This window comes from Anolis carolinensis, chromosome 2, assembly GCF_035594765.1.
Source record: "Anolis carolinensis isolate JA03-04 chromosome 2, rAnoCar3.1.pri, whole genome shotgun sequence".
NCBI lineage: Eukaryota > Metazoa > Chordata > Lepidosauria > Squamata > Dactyloidae > Anolis > Anolis carolinensis.
The window spans coordinates 57725804-57749588 of NC_085842.1; the positions used below are offsets into that span (position 1 = coordinate 57725804).

Genomic DNA, 23785 nt, shown 5'->3' on the forward strand with positions numbered 1-23785 from the left:
AGTTCGCCTCCGTCGTTTTGGCTACTTGTGTCAACCCATTGACGAGGACTTTGCTGTGACAACTTCTCATCTTGGACCTTGGACTGGACATCGTTTTTGCATTATTCTTCGTTCCCTATTCTGGCTTGGCTTCGTTCTCAATCCTGTAACTACTCTGTTACCGACCGCTGGCTTCGTTCCTGACCCTTAAGTAACGCTCCGCTCCCAATTCCGGCTTGACTCCTGGTTCTGCAGTTACTTTCCGTTACCGACTGCTGGCTTCGTTCCTGACCCTGAAGTAACGCTCCGCTCCCAATTCCGGCTTGACTCCTGGTTCTGCAGTTACGCTCTGTCACGGGTCCTTGGCTTGGCTTCTGACCCTGCAGTAACTCTTTGCTTTTCATTGCTTGCTTTTGGCACCGGGTTGTTTGTGCTACTTCCGGTGGCAAAGTTCGGCCCGGTTTGGGACGCTGTTTATTTTGAACCTTTAAACTCTGTTCTGTAACCCAGTTAGGATTGTTTATTTTGGTCCCTTGGGAGTTTGTTTTGCCTTCTCCATTTTGTCCTGCAATTTTGAGCTGAATCTAAGCAGTTTTGTTTTAATCCGGATTATATCTCTGGATAATCCGGATTATTTTCCAGTTTGGTTTTTTTGGAGTTTTTTCAGTTTAAATGTCTTTTTCACACTGAAGTTTAAGTGTTGCAAGCTCCTGTGTTTGTTTTATGAGCTTTTTCGAGTTGTTTATACAATAAACTGCATTTCTATCCATTGGCTGGCGTCTGACCTTGACAGGTTTCTTTAAAATACAACATAGCATCTCCTTGCCTGGTGTTTAATGATATTGGGCAAGATCCGAACATTTAAATATATACACACATACATTTCACCAGTAAGTTGAAGCTATTATCACCAACATTGTGCTAAAGATTTTTCATTCTGAAGGCTGCTAACTCATTCTGGGTGTTTTTTTAAGTTAAAGTGTAGGTGCATGTTCTAGTTTTGAAAAAGAATTTTTCAGAAAAAGGATAGTTGATAAAGAATAGTTATTTGTAAGTTTGGTAACCTTCCATCTAGTAATTTTTTTAATACACAAATGAAGCTAACTATTGCCTGACAGACTAAAAGTGGTAACTTTTACCCTTGGAAGCATTTCAAGCTTGCTTTGGCTTTGAAGGCTACACAAGATGTCAATGATGAAGTTCAAAAAGCATCTTGGTATTTCTATTTATTTTTATTCATGAGGGCTTTATTAAAGGAAACAGGTCAAGAGCCACTGACAGGCCAAAAAAGCAATCTTGTTAACTTGAGAAGGGCTATAATTTAGATAATGTAAATGAAGTCGATTTCCAGCAAAAAAAAAAAAAAAGGAAAAGGAAAAGGACACTTTCCAAAAATACAGGCAAAAGTGGCAGTTCCTCTCCATAAATGGGATGAAAACAGTGCTGTAATCATTAATTCTTGTCCCTCGCGCTATAAAACACATTGATTTCATTTCATTCATTATAAGTCATAGTTTATGTAATCATCTGAACTGGGGGACAGAGTTACTTTATTTGTTTTTATTACATCTGTATAGCTTCTTTCCTCTACAGTGAACTCAAGGTAAGGTAAAGGTACCTTTACCTACAATATCTCTGTGAGGCATGTTAGGATAACCAAACTAACTGGAACAACCAAGTAAAACCAGTTAATTTATGCCTGAGTGGGAAATTTAACTTGGATAATCTAATCTTAGCCTACCTATCTAACCCACTACAGCACCCTGGCTTCCACAATGAATTATCAGGGAAAAACTGGGAATTGTGTGCACTAACTAAATGTTGTGGGATGGCAACTCCCAGCATTCCTCACTTTCGACTTTGAGTGCTATGGTTTCTGGAAGTTATATGCCATCAGCCACTGAGGAGCTGCATGACTTCCACACCACATTAGAATATAAATAACCATTCAATTAAAGTACATTTGTGACTCCAAGAACTTCCCTACTGTGAATGTACACTGACCTTTAGACCTGAAATAAAAAAGTTAATTTGCAATTATTGCTGATCAACACAGAACAAGAGAGCTTGATGTAATGAGAACATCCTGTTTGCCTCACAGTCTTAAAAACCTGCCTATTAAACTGGAGCATATGTTTCAGAACCATAAACAAATATTCCACTGGTAGAGAACAGAAGCGTTAATGCAACTCAAGGATTGATAAGACATTCTCATATTGGAAACAGAAAATATATTCTTATGTAACATTATCAATGGTTGATATCTATATTAAAAATACCTCATATGCACAATTTCTACTAAGTGCAATACTGAACCAGATATCACCTTCCTGACTGTTTTGAGTATGACTACATGAACAAACAAAATAATATTTGCCATAAGTTGAATAGATATCAAACCTTATGAAAATTAAAAAATTCTACCAGCATTCATTAATAAATAAAATTATAACCACTCGTTTCCAAATGAATGAATTAATAAGCTTTACATACTAGTCTCTACAGGTAGTTCTTTAGTGGTTGTTTCTTTCTCTTTTAGTTCTTCTTTTATATTCTTTTTACTTGCATGTTTCTTTTGCTTATTCATTTGGTCAATTAAAAGTTGAAATTCTGCTTTGTGTTTCTTCCCTAAAAAAACAAAATTAAATTCATAAGAAAGGAGCAAGCCATAATTTAAGATATTACCATACTCAAGGCAGACTTGGAGAGCAGTATGAAGTGTATAATGTCTAAATCTAGTTTCTGGCACAGTTTAGCTCACACAGATTTACTTTAATTGATCCTCACAAACAATCTATGAATGTTATCAGTCTTGCCCAGTATTATAAACTATATGTGTTAAGTAACCACTTGTCTATAGAAACAACTCCTTTAAACCACAAAAGGCAGTTCCTGTATAACTGGGAACAGAAGCATTTGCTTTCCCTTTCCAAGTTGTCAGTATTCCACAGATGGCTAGCATGGTACCGTACCTATAAGAAGCAGGCCAAAATAGGTTTTTGTTGGCTAGTAACATTTGTGGACCCATTTGAAAGCTACACAAAAGTAAGAAAAGTTCTACTGTAAATATGGAGCAAGAAACCAATTTATCATACAACACCTGGATGCACACTGATACACACAAATGACTGGACACAATTCCACCTATTACTATATACTAGAGCTGCTCCTGTCCTCTATGTAAAAACAATAAGTGTACAGTAAGTGTTTGCTATTTTTGATGGTTGAGGTCTGCAAATCCACACTCAGAGAAAAAGGCATACAGTAGAGTTAACCGAGAGTCGTATTATCCGAGGCGCCGCCGAGGGCGCCTCTCCCTCTCCCTCTCCTTCTCTTGAGCGAAGAGAGCTCGAGAGAAGGACAGGGAGAGGGAGGAGGAAGCGCCCCGCGATTGACGAGGGCTCGGCCCAGAAATGCGCCCCGTGATCGCTGCAGAAGTGCTTGTGGGGTGCTTCCCAAGGGGCGAGGGCTCGCCGAGAGACGTTTCCCCGGATCTCCCTCGGTCAGGCCTTTGCTGGAGGAAAAAGTTTCCTCCAGCAATGGCCTGGCCGAGGAAAACCCACTGCACGCTCCTCGTTTCTCTGAGGGACAGGCCTAGCAGCACTGGTTTTTTTGGACAGTCTTGGCCTAACAGATGCTTATGTGATGTCAACCCAAATGGAATTGGGATTACAGTAGAGTCTCACTTATCCAACATAAACAGGCCGGCAGAATGTTGGATAAGTGAATATGTTGGATAATAAGGAGAGATTAAGAAAAAGCCTATTAAACATCAAATTAGGTTATAATTTTACAAATTAAGCACCAAAAACATCATGCTATACAACAAAATTGACAGAAAAAGTAGTTCAATATGCAGTAATGCTATGTAGTAATTACTGTATTTACGAATTTAGCACCAAAATATCATGATGTATTGAAAACATTGACTACAAAAATGCGTTGGATAATCCAGAACGTTGGATAAGCGAGTGCTGGATAAGTGAGACTCTACTGTATTTAAAAAAAGTGAGACATCTAAATTTTTGAGAAATGGAGACAAACACAGGAATGCAGCTGAAAAAACTTTTATATGTAGCTAATTTCACCTGTCCTTGCATAGTAAATGCTCCTGGAATTTAAACTGTACCACTGTAAAGGGATCTCATTGTAGTGAAAAGAGTAGTCAGATATTTAAAAAGAACCGAAGAATATAAACTGATGCTATCAGTATGTGACCAACCACAGTTGATAGCAGGTGCAGACTTGACATACAGAGAAACTTGATGTTTTATGGTGAAAGAAGCCAAGCCTCATGTGGAACAGCTGAAGGAGCTGTGTATATTTTCAGTTTGGAGAAAAGAAGGGTAAGAGGAAACATGACAGCTATGTTTAAATATTTGAAAGGATATCATATTGAGGGGGCAAGGTTGTTTTTTGCTGCTCTGGAGACCAGGACACCAAGCAATGAATTTAGACTACAAAAATGAGATTCCACCTAAACATTAGGAAGAACTTCATGATGGAAAGTGCTGTTCAGCAGTGGAATATGCTGCCTCAGAGCCTGGGGAAGTCTCCTTCTCTGGGGGCTTTTAAGCAGATGGTCATGTCAGAAGTGCTTTGATTTTGTGTTCTTGCATGGCAGAATGGAGCTGGACTTCTTATCAATTCCAGCTCTATGATTCCATGATTCTAGGACTATGAGAGGGTATGTGAGTTGCAAATTTGGGTGCAAGAGAATGAGAAGCGGAACTGTTGGAAAATTATCTCTTACCCCTGCCCACATTTCTGTTAGAGAAATAGGGAGTTTTATATAGTATAATACATCCATCATTTTTAAACATTGTGTGTGTGTGTTGCACATAGAATCTGCAATGGCATGTATGTGTATAAGTTCAAAAATATATCCAAAGTTAAACTGGGCAGTTCAGATGATGCAGCCTCAAGATTTAATTTAAACACTTACACTGAGATGCGATCATCCAGCAAATTCTTTCCGTTTAACCCAGAGGAAAGGAGATATAGTCACTTTACCATGGAAGGATAAGCCAATTTATTTCATGGAAAAGCTCAACATAAAGGGCTTAGTATAATTCACTCAACAGACATACAGACAAGTAAAACCCCAGTCCTGAAATGGAAGACTGCCACAGTGTGCATCCTCTCAAGCAAAGCATCTAATCATTTTAGAGGAAAGTTCCTCTAAAATGCAGCTCATAGAAGAGAATAATCATTTGTTCTCAATTGCATGTCCATTCCTTTTAGCAAAAATGCTTCAGTACACAATTCTATCATTCTTGCTGCACCACCTCCTCCATCAGCCTCACCAATCTGCTGCCAAGATGACTTTTATAAGCAGTCGAACTCTTGTGAAACACATCATTTTAAGTAGGACATTACTAAAGGGAATTCTATTTCCTACATACAAATCCATCTGTTATTTCATACTTTGAGCAAAAGGCATGTCCATTCTGGAATTATACCGGGGGGAACTGAAAAAAGGGAAATATTCAACATTTATGTCAATATATCTTGGCACTAGGACTACTCAAAACATGCCCAGTAGCTCTCTATTTTATCTGTTCCAGCACTGATGACGTAGTATGTGTGTCATCTGATCCTGGCATCCTGTTAAAGCACTGTTACTTCTCCTCAGATAGCCCTGGTCACCTTACAAAAGTGTCTGAAAAGTAAGGAAGTTGCCCAGAGAGACTTCTATACGGGTCACTGCCGTCCAGGTTCTAGTCAGAGCACACTATGTACCAAAAGTAAGAAGTGAGAAGGACGATTTAATGGGTTCACATGCAGTGAAACTATGAATTATTGGTGACTTTATCAAGAAAAGTTGAACTGTTCTGAAGCCAAGGGATTTATACAAAAACACACATTCTGCTGGCTTGTGAAACTAACAGATTTGAAATGACACAATAGAATAACAGAACTCTGTTTTCCTTGTATTAAAACTTAGAGAAGTCCTAATGCTAAGTAATGTCGTGAAATCTCAGAAATACACTGGTAACAAAACGCTTTTGAAAAGAGAACGCTTTTGAAAAAGCTGCTCCGAAATCCATTAGGAACCTTCAAAACAGCCAGGGACTCAGGTGAGAAGAGATTAGGATTTCGGTAATAACAACTCTGGTCAGAAATGTCACAACAGCCCTCAGAAAATTACTTGAAAGTTGCTGCTCAAACCTTTGCATGATAGTCATGTTTTGTTTTTGCCATAAAAATACAAGTCAGATATTCCACATTCTCAAGGAGTCCTCAGAAATACATCCAAACAACCCATCCACAGGGACTTCTGAATGCCATTAAACAAAATGCAAACAGACATGCAAAGCTGTGTTGTTCAATGCTTATTCCAAAACCAGAAAATGAAATATATTTCCAGTGTTCCATTTGACCAAGAGTACTGCCTTTTAAAAAAACCTGGACACAATTTTTTTTCTGTGAGTACGAGGGGGAGTATTAGACCAGTTAACACAGTTACATAAAGCAGAAGAACATAAAGTATAATGTCAAACAGATTACATTTAATTTAAAATTATTAAATTCTGTAGAAATTCAGAAATTGCGCCCAGAAACAATTCCTCTTTGTTGTTGTCATGTGCCTTCAAGTCAACTATGACTTATGGTGACCCTACCCTGGCATTTTCTTGGCAGAAGAGGTTTGTCATTGTCTTCCTCTTAGGTTAAGAATGTGTGACTTACCTAGGGTCACCCAGTGGGTTTTCATGGCTGAAGAGTGATTTTAACCTGATATCCCAGAGTCCTAGCCCAACACTAAAACACCTACACTGTACTGACTCCCTTCTTTTTATATTACAGCAAGAAATGTTTGATAAGGAAGTGCATTCAAGCAAATCCCTTCTACTTTTTTAACATTTTCACATGTTACTTTGGAACCTTGTAATAGCTGAAAAGGGAGCATCTTAAACCAGGGAATTTGAAAAAGCCAATTAAAAAAACAAAGATACAGATAGAAAGTTCTACAAAAATGTAGCAAAATATTTAAATTTATATGCATAATGTATACATGAAAAATAAATATATTTAATCTCAATATGTACATACATGCAAATACAGGTACAGTCGACCCTCTGTATCCATGGATTCTATCCACAGCTTGACAATTTTTCAAATAAAACAAAAGTTGAATAAGGAAGTTTTGATTTTGCCTTTTTGTTTGACATGATGAGATTTGAGTACTCACAGATTGTGGTATCCCAGTGGATACCAAAAGCTCACTATATTACAAAATGGGAAAAATCCAAAATCAAAACATTTTGACCCAATAATTTTGCATAAGGGAAATTCAGCCCAAGATGATTATTCTCCCTTTCTTCTACAGCAGCTTCTTCTACCTTTCCCTCAAACAGAAATGTGAAGCCCCAAAAGTATATTTAAAAAATCCCCTTGAAGCTTTCTCTCCCCAGAAAAAATGGAATGCTGAAAAAAGTCATAATAATTGATAAACACTACATAGGAAAAATAATTCTATGGAAAACCCTGTACAGTATCAGAACATTGACATCCCCAATCTTGCCTTAGTTATTTTGTGTTAATAAGTGTGGTATGTCTGTTTGATACTATAGCGAACTATTACAGACAAAATAACAATCTATTTTAATGCTGCTAGTGAATTCTTTTGGTTTTGTTTGGGTATATGGGAGGTCACCTGATATTACAAGCTGGCAAAATAAAAACAAAAGGTGATTCTTACACAATTCAAGATCTTGTAGCAATTTTTAACAAAAATGTTTTAAAGGTCAATTTACAATCATATTTACAAACTGTTCTTTTAGTTTATCAAACGGGGATTTTATGCCCAATCAAGTTATATATGCAGATATACTTCAGTTAACGATTTAGCTATGTTACTGGGCATTATGGATTTAAAAGAAATATTGGTACCAGGTCAGAAATAACATGGAATGTATAGGAAAAGGTTCTATGACACAAAATATGTTCTAGCAAACTTTTAAATAAAACTAACTATATGCAACATGTCCTTTCTTCCATCAGTTTCCATTTTTCTAATGAGTTCTAAGTTGGCAGTCAAACTTATATATCTATGATTTTCTAACGCACTGGGGTTAGCCAGTGAAGCATGTTTATTTGCTTTGAAATTGAAATAGGAGAATGCACAAAAAGTATAGACTTACTACAAACGAGACAAAACTTCAATTCCTGAATATATGAAAGCTATCAAATATTGTCTCTATGGCCTCATGTACACTGCCATATAGTGTAGTTTGAAACTGGCCCATATAATGCAGTTTAACTGCACTGAACTGCATTACAGTGTTCCTTCACTTATCACTGAGGTTAGGTTCCAGGACCACCCGCAATAAGTGAAAATCCGCAAAGTCAGGAAGCTATATTTATTTTAATATTTATACATTACTTTAGTAGTTATACACTATTTTAAGTCTTTATTAACCAATCGGGTGTTGATAAATCGCCTCCTTCTCCTCCTATTGCCGCTTGGGCTCCTTTTCTCTCCCTTTGGCTTCTCCTTCCTCCCTTCCTTAGGCTGTAAATTGTAATTTTTTATGATTTATAATAGTCTTTTAGAGTTTATTGAAAAACTGCGAAACAGCAAATCAGCGAAAAGTGAACCACGAAGTAGTGAGGGAACACTGTATATGAATCCACACTGACTATATAATGCAGTTTCAGATGGGGCAATGTTTACTAGTATTTACACGTGTTCAATAAGAAATTCTAGAAGCTGACCTGACCTGGTTCTTTCATTTCACATGTGGATATTATTTAGTTTCATTGCTGGAACCTGTCCCTATATTTTCCAAGTTATTTTCCCCAATGCCAACATTTTGGCCAAATAAATAGTGCCCAGAAACATATCTTTTTATATATATTGTAAACACAGGTAGAATGATGTCAATTTCAGTAACCATTTCAAAGTACAAACAGAGCGTTTTTCACTTAATTTTTTTACCAATGCTGATTCCGCGTTTATCTCCCACTTGTGTCTAACAATATTACTTCCCTCCCTCCTCTCCACCCACCCACCCGGGAAGAGTACTTTCCTTTGTTCAAATATTATTTTAATTGATCAATTGAGAGAGTATGGTTCAATTCTTTGTATTTTCCTTTTCCTTTTACTCTATCAATTTTCCCATTTCAAATCTCACTTTTTCTTGATTCAGCCTGTTGTATATTTAATTCTCTTTTCAAGGATGTAGTCCTAGGGCATGAAACCCACTAAACTAATTTTAACTTCCCAATTTCCCAGGAATAATCTACATTATCAACTGAGCTATATTTGTACTTATAAATTGTTTGAGCATAAGATCGCCATGTTTGATATACTATTTACCTTACAAACCCCTGCTGTTTCCCAGCAGGAGAGATTTTATTACATTGTTTACTGCAGACATACTCTGCAACTCAATCCAGAATGTCTGTTTTCTCCAACCCTTGTCCAGCAACCTCCCATTATGTTGCTAAAACCCAGCTATACACAGGATGAAAATAACTACTTAGCCATTTAATGAAATGTATGACATGCATGGAGTGAACATTTGGTGGAGTATTAGATAAAGACACTTGTGTTTTGTCATCAAGCATTTTAAACTTTCACTTTTCAGTGGTATTGCTTATTTCACGTAGACTCAGAGGTTTCTCCTTATGTTTGTGTGGCACAGCTACACACTGCAACCGATACACTAACATGTTGCGACATACGGTTTGGAAGGCTCTGCTCTAAAGAGTACTCATATTCAATTTTTCAAAATTTTTCTGAAAATTGCCAATTTTTTTTTAGGTAAAAACGAGGATTTTTCTGCTGTGATTTCAAAACTATGTTACTATCACAGCAGTGCTATATATTTGAAACTTATTCATAAATTTCTCATTCTAGTTTAATTACTAGGCATGTGCAATCCAGGAAAATGGTTCTAAATTCTCTTCAAAAGTACAGTAGAGTCCCGCTAATCCGAGTTCTGCTAATCTGACACTCCGTATTATCTGAGGCAAAGGAGCGAGCGAGCGAGTGAAAGAGGGCGGCAAAGGCCCTCTTTTGCTCGCTCGCCTGCTCGGTCGCTCCTTTGCCACGCCGGGGCCCAGCAACACTGGAGCTCGCCCTGGCAAAGGAGCCGAGGGACAGCGGGCGGGCGAGTGAAGGACGGCAGCAAAGGCCCTCCCTCACTCGCTCTCTCGCTCCTTCACCAGGGTGGGCCCTGGTGCTACCGGGACCTGACCTGGCAAAGGAGCCGAGGGACAGAGGCGGGCGAGCAAGGGAGGGCAGCAAAGGCCCTCCCTCGCTCGTTCGCTCTCTCGCTCCTTCACCAGGATGAGCCCTGGTGCTACCAGGACCTGGCCTGGTGAAGGAGCTGAGGGACAGAGGCAGGCAAACGAGGGAAGGTGGCAAAGGCCCTCCCTCGCTCGCTCTCACTCACTCTGCCAGGTCCCAGTGCTGCCTGGTAAGTGAGCAAGGGAGGAAGGGTGGGTGAGCGAGCACCCACCCTGTTATCCATCAGTTTAGCTTATCCGTTATTCTGCCAGACAGTTTATGAAGGATAAGCAGGGCTCTACTGTAGGTGGCGCTGGCGCTTCGTCTCTAAAGTCATTTCTGATTTTTGAAGGTAAAAAGTTTTACGAAACTTCTGAATCTTCGTACGTGCTTCATTAATGGCACATGCACATACGCAACAGGGAAAAACAGCACTGCCGGGAGGGAAACTTCAGGGGGTTCTCCTGCCCTCATTTTTTCAGCTATCCTGATAAAATTTCTACAGAGTAGAACATATCGTGCACTCTTAGCTCACAGAATTTCAGAACGTTTGGATGATCCACTAATTTTTAGGGAATTTTTTAAAATTATGAATTATATTTTTTTTAAAAAAAGCTCCCTTCCCCTTCCTGCCCCCCAAAATAAACTCTCTCTCTCTTTCTCTTGCAGCCTGGAAAACAACCCAGCTTTCTTTCTCCCTTTGTTCTATTTCTCACCTTCTTCCCTTCTCTCTCCATCTTCTTCTTCCCCATCCTTCTTCAAAAACAAAAACAAAAAAAAAGCAAGCAGCACACACAGGCAGCCATCAACAAGCCTGGGAGCCAGACACAGCCAGCCAAACCACCCACCACAGTCCCTTCCCTGGCCACAATGAACCTTATCGGCCATGTGGTAGGGTTTAGCGTTATGGCGAGCAAACCCCACCCCCCTCCCTCAAACATAAGCCCTGATTGGCTGGGAGGCAAGCCCTATGTTAGGCTTCGCCTTCCAGCCATCAGGCTTGACTGAGAGTACACAGTTCGCTGAGTTAGACTTCTGAGCAGTTCCGAGCTATTTCCGGTCAAGAGGGACAGATGATTCAAAATAGGAAGTGTGCTTCTGATGCGCATGCATGCGTCAGAAACCAGCTCAGATCTAAAAATTTCCAACTTTATTTCCGAGTAACGACACTTCTGGATACGAAGCCTATGAATTACTACTCTACCCATCCCCCACATTGGTTCTTATGAGGTAAAAATGCAATATAGACAGTAGGTAAACTTCCTCGGGTTAGGACTTGCTAGGTTTCCTTGGCTAGGAGATTGCTAGGTGACTGTTATTCTAAAATTTCCTTTTTATATACTAATATTTATTTTTATCCAAAGAAAAAACATAATACAACTTAACTAAAATGAGTAAGCAGTTGTTTTGAAATTTCCAAGGAAATGCAATTACAGAATCATAGAGTTTGAAGAGACTACATGGGCCATCTAGTCCAACCCCCTGCCATGAAGGAAAAGCACAGTAAAAGCAACCCTGACAGATGGCCAATTATATGCAATAATAATATTAAAACAGATCTTCAGAACTAAATATATCTACTTTGCATGATTTTAAAGAACTTATGAACCATCAAACATTATGAGTTCTAATTTCAAAAGTTTTTGAAATTAAATGGGCTCGGTGACTGATCCTATCCTTTTGCCTATGTCCCTCCTCATGACCAGAATTTTTCTTGGGTAGAAAGAGGTTCCCCACCCTTGGCCCAAACAGATCAAGGGTTTGAATCAGTGCTATAACTTGGCAGCAGATCTAAAACCCTTGTAAGAGTTCATTCCTAGAACAAGCTAATTTTTCTTTGCCTTTCTTTCCTTGCAGTGGCACATACTAAACTTGGGTTCTTCTACATCCAGTATGTACACTCTTAATGGAACTTTGTACATTCATGTATATTCCCTTCCACATTGTTAGACTCAACCCTTGAAACGTGTATTACTTCATTTGACTTGGTTGTTGTTGCATGAATTTATTTATTTATTTATTTATTTACAGTATTTATATTCCGCCCTTCTCACCCCGAAGGGGACTCAAGTCATTTCTAACTTATGGTGAACCTATCACTGAGCTTTCTTGTCAATATTCAGAGGGAGTCTTGCCTTTGCCTTTCTGAGAGGCTGAGAGTGTGGCTTGTCCAAGGTCACCCAGTCAGTTTCCAAGGTCCAAGCAGAGATTTTGAAAACTTAGTCTCCAGAGTCCTAGTCCAACATTCAAACAATGACACTATGTTGGCTCTATGTATCCATAAAATACTTCGTAGGAAGGAGGACAATCTCCAGAATACTTTCATAAATGTTTCAAAAAAGGCAGCTGCACAGAATATCATTCTCCTAAGAACACATTAGAACTTGTGGAATGGTTAAAAGCAACAAGAAAGTTAAAGACCTCATGCCATAAAGAACTAAAGAAGAAGAAAAACATAAACCAAGCAACGAAGTTGCCATGGCTGGAAATGATTACAATCCCATGACTTTAGATGAGTGGTTCTCAACCTGTGGGTCCCCAGATGTTTTGGTCTTCAACTCCCAGAAATCCTAAAAGCTGGTAAACTGGCTGGGATTTCTGGGAGTTGTAGGTCAAAACACCTGGGGACCCACGGGTTGAGAACCACTGCTTTAGATGAACTATCTCTTCTGCCTTCAGAAATCATCAGAGTTTGATACCTAATATGAAGTCTTGACTTGCAAATATACTGGTCTTTTGAGAACAGTAAGTAACTCACTTGTTCTAACTGCATTCAGTTTTCATTGCTACCACAGAATTAAGATGTCAAGGTTATTTAAAACACTTCTTTTTCACAGAAAAATATATTATGAAGTTAACCAATGTGGAAAAATCCTAAAACTCTGCAAGTAATTTCAAGCAGCATGCAGCTCAGAGAATGATAACAGTTTTACCTATTGTTCATATGAATACATACTGATTTTCCAAAGTTTCGCCTTTAACCTTTTAAAACTATGGTTTATATAACTACTCAACATGTGTTGAAACACAATCCATACAAAAAGACAGGTGATTCATTTACAGTTTGTGATTGGTGTATAGTATGGCTCAATTACATTTTTATTGGAACCATTCTTGAGTCTGTCTCCTGTATCCTCACTGTGTCTTTCTGCTTGCGGGGAGCTTATTAGTCCGGGATGGATCCCCATTTCAAATTACAGAGTAACACTCCTTTTTGAAGTGTGAGTAAGAGAAACCATGGATATCAAGACAATGGATAATAGGATTACACAATATATTTAAAAGTGAAGCAGATTCCCTGCTTACTTGTGAGCTTAAGGTAGATATTGGTCCCTATACATTTTCGAGCTACATACTGCATCAAAGACAATGACCTAGCATTATGCAAAAGCAAAAATGACATTCCTGGCAGCCATTTCATACTTTCAGCCCTCAAGAAAAACAGGTCAACACTCCCATCCAGCCCTAACAAACCAAAATTTCTGCTACTGTATGCCTTCAAGTTGTTTCCAAGTTATTGATATCCTGACATGAATCTATCACAGGTCTTCTGGGAAGGATTTGTGGAGAGGGGTTCACCTTTGCCCTCCTCTGAGATTAAGAGAATGCAACTTGCTCAAGTTCATCCAATGGGTTTCAATGACTGAGCACAGATTCAGCCCTGTTCTCCAGTGCCCTAGTCCAACAAGTTACATCTTCCTGTGACAGACTACAATAACAACTGTCATTTTAACAAACCTGTATAAACAGTAGCAGAAGTCTCTTTTCTAACCCTTGTAAACTTGAGAAAGATCACACCACCCATGAAATCCCTACTGAAATGAACAGAAGCTGTATTTAAGACACTGTTTGTTACAGTCCAGCAGTCAAAATATATCACAACACTGCTCCTAAAAAAGAATCTTACCTGAAGAAACTAAACCTCTCACATTTTCATCTCCCAACCATTCAGCATCCACTTTATCTGTCCACAAAATGGGAAAGGGATATGAAATCATTCTGTGTAATAAATCTACCACAGAGGAAACTACCGTAAATGTTATTTCCGAAAGTAGGCAATTTATTTATCCAACTGCATTCTTTCATTGCATCAACAAAAATATTCTCTTTTTTATTTACTCTTAAAAATAAATTCCCACATAATTTTGACAGAAATCTTATTCTGAATAAAAATTATTCCCAGCTCTGAAATCCACAGGTAACAGCCATGACTCAGACTATAAATCAAAAATTTAGCCATAGCTGAGTCCCTAGATGCCTACACTGAAATACAAGCCAAATACAAGACATTTGCTGTTTTCAACCCGAACATTACTTCCACTTTCAGCACTGAAAGATGAGGGGAGAAAAGAGAATTTGGCAAGAGCATGACATTAAAAAAATCAGCTTGCCAAATTCAAGATTCAGGTGAGTTAACTGAACTAAGGGTCAAATCCACTGCAGAAACATATGAAGTTTATATTGAAGTCCAATGATTACGAAAGGCCTAATGAAATTGAAAGAAGCTGTGTTCAAGCACTGCTTTTTATATTTTGCACACAAAATGACCACAGCAAGCTATAGCATTGCTTATTGAAATCTACCTTCTGGGTTGCAAGATCTTGCTCCAGTTAATAAGCTATACCGTCAGCCCTCCATATTTGCTGGTGTTAGGGGCACAGGTATCTCTTGCAAGTGAATACCTGAGAGAACACCTCTTTAGGAATTTCTGGGTTTTCCACCATGAACCTCACATGGAAACCGACCACAAGATCACACTGAAGCACATAGAGAATGCTAGAGAGGTGCTCCCTCGAGGTTCTCAAGCATGACCAGAGGAAGCTGTCCATAAAGTCATGCCCAAAGACCTAGATTCCTAGAGAGACCATTTTAATCAAATCCACAGAAGTCAAAATGGCAAATGTGGAGGGATGGCTAAAATATATTTACACAGCCACAAGCCACAATACAAACTCAGGATTTCCTGCAAGCTTATGATCTCTGGCTAATTGAAACTAATACTAACTTTTTACCGCTATACCTGTAAAGGTGACTTTGTACCTGGTTTCTCAGCTAACCACCCTGAAACAGTAGATAACAGAGAAGAATTCAGAGAAACAAGACACAAAGGATGAAAACAAACTACTGTTTCCCTGATCATCTACCTACCATGTAAAGCAGGGGTCCCCAAACTTTTAAAACAGGGGGCCAGTTCATGATCCTTCAGACCGTTGGAGGGCCTATAGTTGGCCACCAAGCAATAATAATTAATAATAATTCATAATAATAATTAATAATAATTCATAATAATAATTAATAATAACAACAACAACAACAACAACAACAACAATATCAAAGAGGGTTGGAAGAGACCCTTTGGGCCATTGAGTCCAACCCCCTTCTGCCTCTGTGCACCAAAAGCACAAGCAAAGCATCCCTGACAGATGGCCACCCAGCCTCAATGTTGTTGTTGTTGTTGTTAATAATAATAATAATAATAATAATAATAATAATAATAATAATAATAGGGTTGGAAGAGACCCCTTGGGCCATTTAGTCCAACCCCCTTCTGCCTCTGGGCACCAAAAACACAAGCAAAGCATCCCTGGCAGATGGCCACCCAGCCTCAATGTTAATAATAATAATAATAATAATAAGAAGAAGAAGAAGAAGAAGAAGAAGAAGAAGAAGAAGGGTTGGAAGAGAAGAAGAGACCCCTTGGGTCAGTTAGCCCAACCCGCTTCTGTCCTTGTGCCGTGGGGGCCGGATAAATAGCTTCGATGGGCCGCATCCGGCCCCCGGGCCTTAGTTTGGGGACCCCTGATGTAAAGTATGGTTTAAACAAGCCATTCCTAACAAAAACAATTGTTTATCATCATGTACAAGTTCATCAAATAATTCCATATTATAGTTTCCTACAGTTCTTGACTAGTACACATGGCATTAACAACGGCAAGAAGATCCTTGGCCCTTTTATAACAGCTTTTGTTCCTGGGTTATAAATGTCATTTCCTAATTGGTTCGATCATAAAAACATGGAAAAGGTTTATTAAACTGCAAAAACTTTGTTTTTGTGTGGCATCCTGCAGCACATTTTGCTATAGTTCTTCAATGAATATCTCATCGAGTCTCAACCAATTCAACATAGTTTGTGGCAGCCACAAAAACAAAGTTTTTGGATTGCTGCTTGTCTGTGGCCATGTAGTTACCAGGTCTTACATGTATTTAAAGCTAATGTTGGCGAAGAATGTTGTGTTGTCCATCCTCTACAGAAATCTTTGGTAGCAATGGAGCTTTTCCCAAAAGCAATAACAATAATAAATATTGTCATATGCACAAAACAATATGTAACATTCTCATTTCTCCTTCCTTTCAGAAGGAGAAAATGCTCCATGTTTTTAGAAATTATTCCATTTGTTGCCCCCAAGACTAAGCTTGAATGATTCAAACTGGGAAAAGTTTTAACATTAATTCAGGGAGAAATCTTTTAAAAAGAAATTTCAGCAATAACAGTAATGTTTGTTGCTAGAACACCAAGAGGCCCAGAAGACTTCAAATAAGTGAAAGGGAAAAACTTTTTTAAAGTGAGCACATCGTATTGGATTAAACCAGATAAACTATTAAAATTGATTTAGATTGAAGGTTATTCCATCATTTTCAAGAACCATAATTTCTAATGTATTTATATTGGAAAATCTACACTTTAAACCTCACAAATATCTGTGTTCTAAAATCCCTTGGGGCCCCCTCCCTTAAAATATATGTGTAAAAAGGCATTGATAGGCTGAAAAAATAATTGGCTGAAAACTCAAGTTTATGTATGCAGTATAGTGTGAGCTTCATAATGTCAAGCTCTAAAAGTTTTTCTAAATAAATATGCATATAAAAGACAATTTTAAAGCCAGTGTTCTTATCTTCTGTAAAGCAATGCCAGAATCAGAAACAGGCAAATCTGTTCTTTCCACCCCCTTGAGATACTATACGTGTTCAAGCAACCACTGCAGAGTTTAGCAAACATCCTTCTATCTGAGAAAATCTCCAACTAACTGACAAGCCAAGGAAGGTACTTCTGTGAAAATCTGGCTCCACATAAAATAGCTGCTAGATTCTTGATTGCCATTCCTGGTAGCGAGAACAAACAAACAAAAAGTCCTCTGACAAATCTCTTCCAAGTCATCACAGTCCAATCCTTTCCATCTCAAACACGCTTTTAAACATTTTAGATTGGAGTGAGAAAAATATGATACTAAACCTGTTCTTCTAGCTTAAAAAACAAGTGAGTCGACTCATCTGGAAGCCCCTTGAAGTGACAATTCACCACTTAAATAAGTTCCAGAAATTTCTGCATTGTTTAACATAAAAACAATTCTTGTTTTTCAAATCCAGAAGTGGACCTTCAGCTTCTTTCAGATTTCTCCTAATCCAGGGACATTTGTGGCAGACAATGTAGGACTGGAGACATAAAAGTGGTCACCACTGAAGGTCTCCAACCATCCTCTTGATATTTACTCAACCCTCAACTCCTGTAACATGTAAAATCTTGATATTGAATATAATATTGTGTTTCTGAGTGTAACACCTTAGTATAATATTAACATCTGGGGGAGGAATAGCAAATACCTCAATTTTAATTGTCTGTAGGTCAGATACTATGGTATAGTACAGCCCCATTTCACATTCAGATGGCAATCCACATCAGTTAGGTAACAGGTACTAGGCTTATGCATTTCGGATGAATTATTATTATCTTTTAAAAGTATTTTCTGAAGGAGAGAAAGAGAGGAAAAAAAGAAGCTAAAGAGTGACTCAAGGCTCTCAGAGCCACCCGAATATTTTTAAAGAAAAGCACACCAAGAGCAAAGAGATGCTCTTTCTTTCTCCTAAGTCCCCAAACATGCACATGCACCCCACCCACCCACCCCACATTTTCCCAATCCCACTAAATAAAAAGAATCAAGAAAATAAAGGAAAATAAAAAGAGATTCAATGCTAGAGAGAGGCCAAGCTAAGCCAAAAAATAAAGCTGAGAACAAGCGGCAAGGCAATCGGACTGAAGCACCTCGCTAGAGCCAGGACGCAATTGAGAGCAATGGAAATGCTCACCCCATTAAATAGTTGGAGAGCAAGGGCCATGACCATTTTGTTAAAAAAAAAAAAACATGGTGGCTGAGCCCTTACCGTTATGGCCAGCTGAACAAGCCGGATTGGCCGAAGGGAACCGACCAAACTGAATCCGTGCAAAAACCTAATAGATGCATCAATGAAGGGCAATATAATTTGGCTCCTCACTACTCCCCAAACTGGATTGAGTTAATGAAAGTTGAAGTCAAAAGCATCTGGAACGTCAATCATTCTCCAACTCCAAATGACATGGATGGACATAACTTCCCATGCTACTCCCCTTTAAGTAGCATCTTTTCAATTTAATTTTCCAATTTATTTAGTAGCAAATAAATTGATAGACATATCAATTTATTTTCTATTAAAGAACAAACTGTAAATCTAACTATTAGCCCTAACCTACTTGAGTTGGGATAAACAACTGAAATTAGTTCCAAACATGGACCAAGTATCCAAAAATTATAAATGTTTATTGCACAGGCCTCCTCAATTAGGAATTAATAGTTACTGGCGTCTTCACCCAATTTGGTTGATGAATCTTTTGATGAGACAAAGAAACACATTTTCTGAACACAATTCCCCCACTTCACAATGAACACAATGTTGGTTACTAGCCTGATTTGTTTGTACATTCTTCAGTTTAATCATGTTTTCCCTCTTCCATGTCCCTGACTGAAGCATTTTACCTTTCAAGTCTGTTTTTAAATTACCATAAATACTTCAACACCATCAGGGTTTCCCTCACTGGTTAGGCAATTAAGGATAAGTTCTAATAATCATTGTTTCAGAACATTACATGAGGATTTGAGTGAAGCTCACATTTTGTTAGTCAAGTTACATGCCCTATTACATCTGTGAAATAGTAATGAACTGTATAATGAAAAACAATTGGCCCTAAAATTCCACTTTGGAAAAAGGATGACTTTTAAAAACTAAAATCATGACAGTGTTTTCACCGAGTATGAAATCAAAATGACTAACAAACATTCAAAGAAACTCAAGATGTATTTACTTGTTTACTTTGTTTTCTATCCTGCCCTCTCTCCCTCATAGAGGAACTCACGATGACCCTTTGGAAACATATGCTGACTTGATTTGGGGCAAAAGAGGTGGAGTTTTATCATTTAGCACTCTCCTAAGGATTTTAAAGTACAACACAGAAGAAATGGAAACACAGCAATCTTATAGTGGCTCAATCACAGAAAGACCTAAAAGCCATTCCATTCTTAAGGACCATACATAGCATACTTTTGATTTCCAAACCTTGTGTTTTTATACACTTACTGAACAAATGATGACTTACTCTTAACAAGTAAAATCAGTTGAGATGGAATAAGAGACCATGTTTTCAATACAGTTTGAATCGATCGTATTATGTCCACAAGCTCCCCATAGTCATTACACTGTGATTCAGCTGAGTTACTCCTCATCAGCAAAAACCATGGTTATGCATCCAAATTGTGAAACATTATTTCTGCCTGCCTTCCAAATTAAGGTAGCTTTACAATGCAAATCTGATATTTCAGTAAAGGAGAAAAATGTAAACCATTATTCACTGGGTCGAATATAATGTCAACCTGACCTTTGGACTCGAAGACAAAATTACTAATTTAATAAACTATCCATCCAGTGTAAATTGGGGAACAGATCACATCAAGTAAATCCGAAGTAAATAAAATCCAGATTGTTCTACTTGTTTTAACATCTTGCCTAGACTCCACATGACACACGCATCCAATTCTTGGCAATCAAAACATGTCAGAGCCTCATGCCTCCTAAAACAATTTGCAATCGTTTGGAAATGGGGCTGAAGAAGGATAAAGAAGAGATCTGGTTTCCAACCTTGGCTCTCTCAAATCCTACTAATGCTCTTTTCTCCTTCCTTTCATTTGGCCTGATAGCATTCAAGAACAATGATGGCTATGGAAGGTGCAAGCATTTTACCACCAAAAGTTGAAGAGGGGTTTTTTTCTCCCCCTCCCAAATGCATATGAAATTAGTGTATTACTCACGATAATTGCTATGAATTTCATCTATTTCATTCTCCGTCTGGTTCTTTGTAAATGTCATGATCTGCAACAGGAGTACAAATATTACTTTTTAATGAAGAAAAGATGAAAGATAAGATACTGCACACCGAAGATTTTCAGAGATAATTAACTTGAAACCCAAAAATAGCTTATCTGTCCATTCCCCTCAATGCTGCATTTTAACAGCTGCATTTTAGAAATTCTTTCCTACTGTATTCCACCAACCTGGTAGCATTTAATATTCACTGGGTTAATTAAAGAGAAGTTATTTTTTCTATGTTAAGTAAAGCTGCCAGCGCTTCAAGAGACCCCCCTCAATTTACAATGAGAAAAAAATTATTTTGATATATTAAGGGGGGGATGCCTTGTTAGAACAAAACAATAAATGGTTTTGATAAAATATTTATCCAGGTCAGTAAGAGTATTTCCCGATTTTAAGTGGATACAATTTACCAAGGAAACTTGAGAGTTAATATTTTAATGAAAGTAATCAAATGAGAAGAGTCAAAAAGGGACTATAAGGTCTACAGGAGGTAGAGTCATGCTGAAAAAAGTTTGCTTAAATATAGAAAATGTGCTGTATTCCTGGTGTTCAACTGAAGTTAAACACGTACAAACCATTCTGAGCTATATGCCCAAACAGGTTCTTCTGATATGACAACAGCCACAACACCAAACTAGTGTGATGGATATAATGTCAAAATAGTGTTTTCTCCTTATTTTGGAGTTGACACTTATGACATAGCCCTTTGTTGATCTATTGCTATCAATTCATATATTTTTGAAAGAATTCTATATAAATTTAGTTTATTCTGGGTAAAACCTGGTGTATTGTTAAATAAATTGGTGAATTCAATCTACTATCAGATTTCATTCATAAACCTTAAAAAAAACCTTTCAACTGCTATTAAAGCTGACTCTGCCAGACAGAATGACATTACAGGCAAATGTGGTTCTTTTTGAGACAAGATTCTAAGGCTGTGCAGCAGATGATGCTCAAAAATGTCTGTAAGTGCACATATCTTGTGTTAATAAGGAAGCAAAAGAAGTACTTATACTCAAGGCTTAGTTGTATTCCTACTCTATTAGATGCTGTGATAATATCTAAAACAGAACACAAGAAAAACAAGGTTCTGGCATAGCAATATATCTTAACATGCAGACTGGAAAAACCGCAATATAAAGGAATTTGACTAAAATACTCATCCCCAATGAGACCAGCTGTCTTGATGTGTAAAGATGGGTTTATTCATGTTTACAAAATTGCCTGCCTGTTGCGCAATAATACAAGCACTTTTTCTATTGAGGTGTTTGTGATTTGTTCAATGTGTTCTTGTGCAAACCTTATTTCTTTTCCCTTTCTGAAGCAAAGCATGCACACATACGCACACAATGCAAGGACCATCCAGTGCTATTAAAAATTATGAAATGGAAGTCAAAAGGTAGTAGCTATGGCACTTGATTATTCAATTTGAAGAATAATAACATCTCAAAGAAAACAGCATCAAGGTTAACAGAAAAGATTACACCATATCACTGGCAAACAGTGATTTCTTACACTGGCACACAAAAATGAGACCAGCAAGGATGTACCTCTCCTAAGCAGCCCTTGCGGAGCCTATGTTTAATGGGTCATTCTTCTATTCATAGGGCTGTCATCACCTCATCCCGGATAGATTGAACACATTTAGGGTAAAATTAATTCCACTTTATTAGGATAAAAACATTCTCAATTAACCATCAACTTTGCACATTGTGGATTTTTAATTATTATTAAACAGAAATACATATTTTGCTTGACTAGGCTTCAAATCAAAGTTACTTACTCCTCCCCTAGATGTACTTGATTCAAGCTGAACTCGAGTCTTCTCAGTATTTTCCAGCTCTTTTACTATTTCAGCCACTGTTGGAATAAACAAGCACCATAAACAGCAGTCCAACACAACAGGAGGTCTTATTATAGCCAACCATAAAACGTTCATGAGAGTATATTCAATCTTTATGTTGAAATGTAAAGAATGAAACATGGTGGTCCCAAATGAAAATACATTATGAACTACAATAAGACATCTTCTAACAGATGGAGACAGGAATGGGGAGTGGAGAGAGAAAGAGGAGACGTATCTCAATAGTTTGGGGAAAGTAAGACCTAAGTAGCAGACAAAAATAAGTCAATAGGAAAAAGTGAAAGGAGTTGAGATGACAAGTGTTGTTGCCGCCAGCATCAGCATCCTACTTTTTCCCAGTTTGGGACTAAGATTTGTCTTACAATAAACTGTTAAAATCTACAAGCTAACTAACTTCACCTGTCTCCCAGGAAGAATTCTTCATTAACTGAAGTAATTCTAACAAGCTCTAAGAGACTTTTCTTCAGGGAATTCTAGATGTTTATCATTTTAAAAGGCAATCCCAGAGAGAAACAGAAATGCAGTGAAAAACAACATTTATATTGAACCCTCCACTTATACTGGGGTTAGGGCTGGCATGGGCAAACTAAGGCCTGCGAGCCGGATACGGCCCTCTGGTCATTTATGCCTGGCCCTCGATATTTTCCCCATCCTCTGGGCATAAGAATGTGGTGGCTCGCCACGTCCTTATGCCAAAAGAATGAGAGAAAACATGCAGCGGCTGGGAGCCCTCTAGAGTGCTCTCAGCCCGCTGCGTGCCTTCCTCAGGCTCTCCTCCCAGCATTAGGATGGGACAGGTGGCCTTGTCCTGGTGCTAGAAGCACAGCCCAGGGAAGGAGGCAGGCAGGAGCCAAGGGTCCTCAAAAGCCCCTCGCCCGCTGCCCGCCTCTCCCTTTTCCCTGCGTCAGGAGAGGTGTGGCCCCGTCCTGATGCCAGGAGAAGCCTGGCTCCAAGGAGGAGGAAGGCAGGGACTGAAGAGCTCCAAAGCGCCCTGGCCCGCTGCCTACCTCTCCCTTCTTCCAGCATCAGGAGAGGCATGGCCCCATTGTGATACCGGGAGAAGCCTTGCCCAGGGGAGGGGGCCAAGGGAGCTCCAAAGCCCTCTTACCTGCTACCTGCCTCTCGTTAGGACGAAGCGAGCCGACTGAATCTGAGGGAGCTCCAAAACCTCCTCCCAGCATAAGGATTCCTTATGCTAAGAGGAAAGCCAGAGGGTGATCTGGCCCCACCCTTCCTGCCTCTTGCCCCTCCAGCCCCTTACCCCACCCCCTCCTGGGCTCATCCCAGCCCCGCCCCTCCCAGGCCTGCCCTGCCCCCAACAATGCCTCCTCCCTCCCTCCTGGCCCAGCACTCCATCCCAGCCTGGCCCAACTGGCTGGGCCCAGCATGCAGCACCAAGGAAAAACAAATGGCCCAGCTTGGGTTAGGGACTCAGGACGCCCACAAAAGTGGAAAAACATGAATTCAAAAAACACTTTTTACATGAAGAAACATCTTTTGGAAGTTGACCACAGAATCACACCAGATCTATA

General features: G+C 38.8%; 1 protein-coding gene across 5 annotated transcripts in view; it reads right to left on the minus strand.

Annotated features, from left to right (window-relative positions):
* rad18 (RAD18 E3 ubiquitin protein ligase) overlaps positions 1 to 23785 on the minus strand; it is a 154768-nt gene that overhangs the window by 68370 nt on the left and 62613 nt on the right. For all 5 annotated transcript variants that reach the window (XR_010002558.1, XR_010002559.1, XM_062969758.1 and 2 more), the window contains exons 8-10: positions 22173 to 22249; positions 20329 to 20389; positions 2473 to 2607 (exon numbers count right to left, since the gene is read on the minus strand). Coding sequence is in view for 3 of the 5 variants with exons in the window: in XM_062969758.1 (XP_062825828.1) it covers positions 2473 to 2607; positions 20329 to 20389; positions 22173 to 22249 (273 nt within the window). In the remaining 2 variants the exon portion in view is untranslated. The remainder of the gene's footprint in view (positions 1 to 2472; positions 2608 to 20328; positions 20390 to 22172; positions 22250 to 23785) is intronic.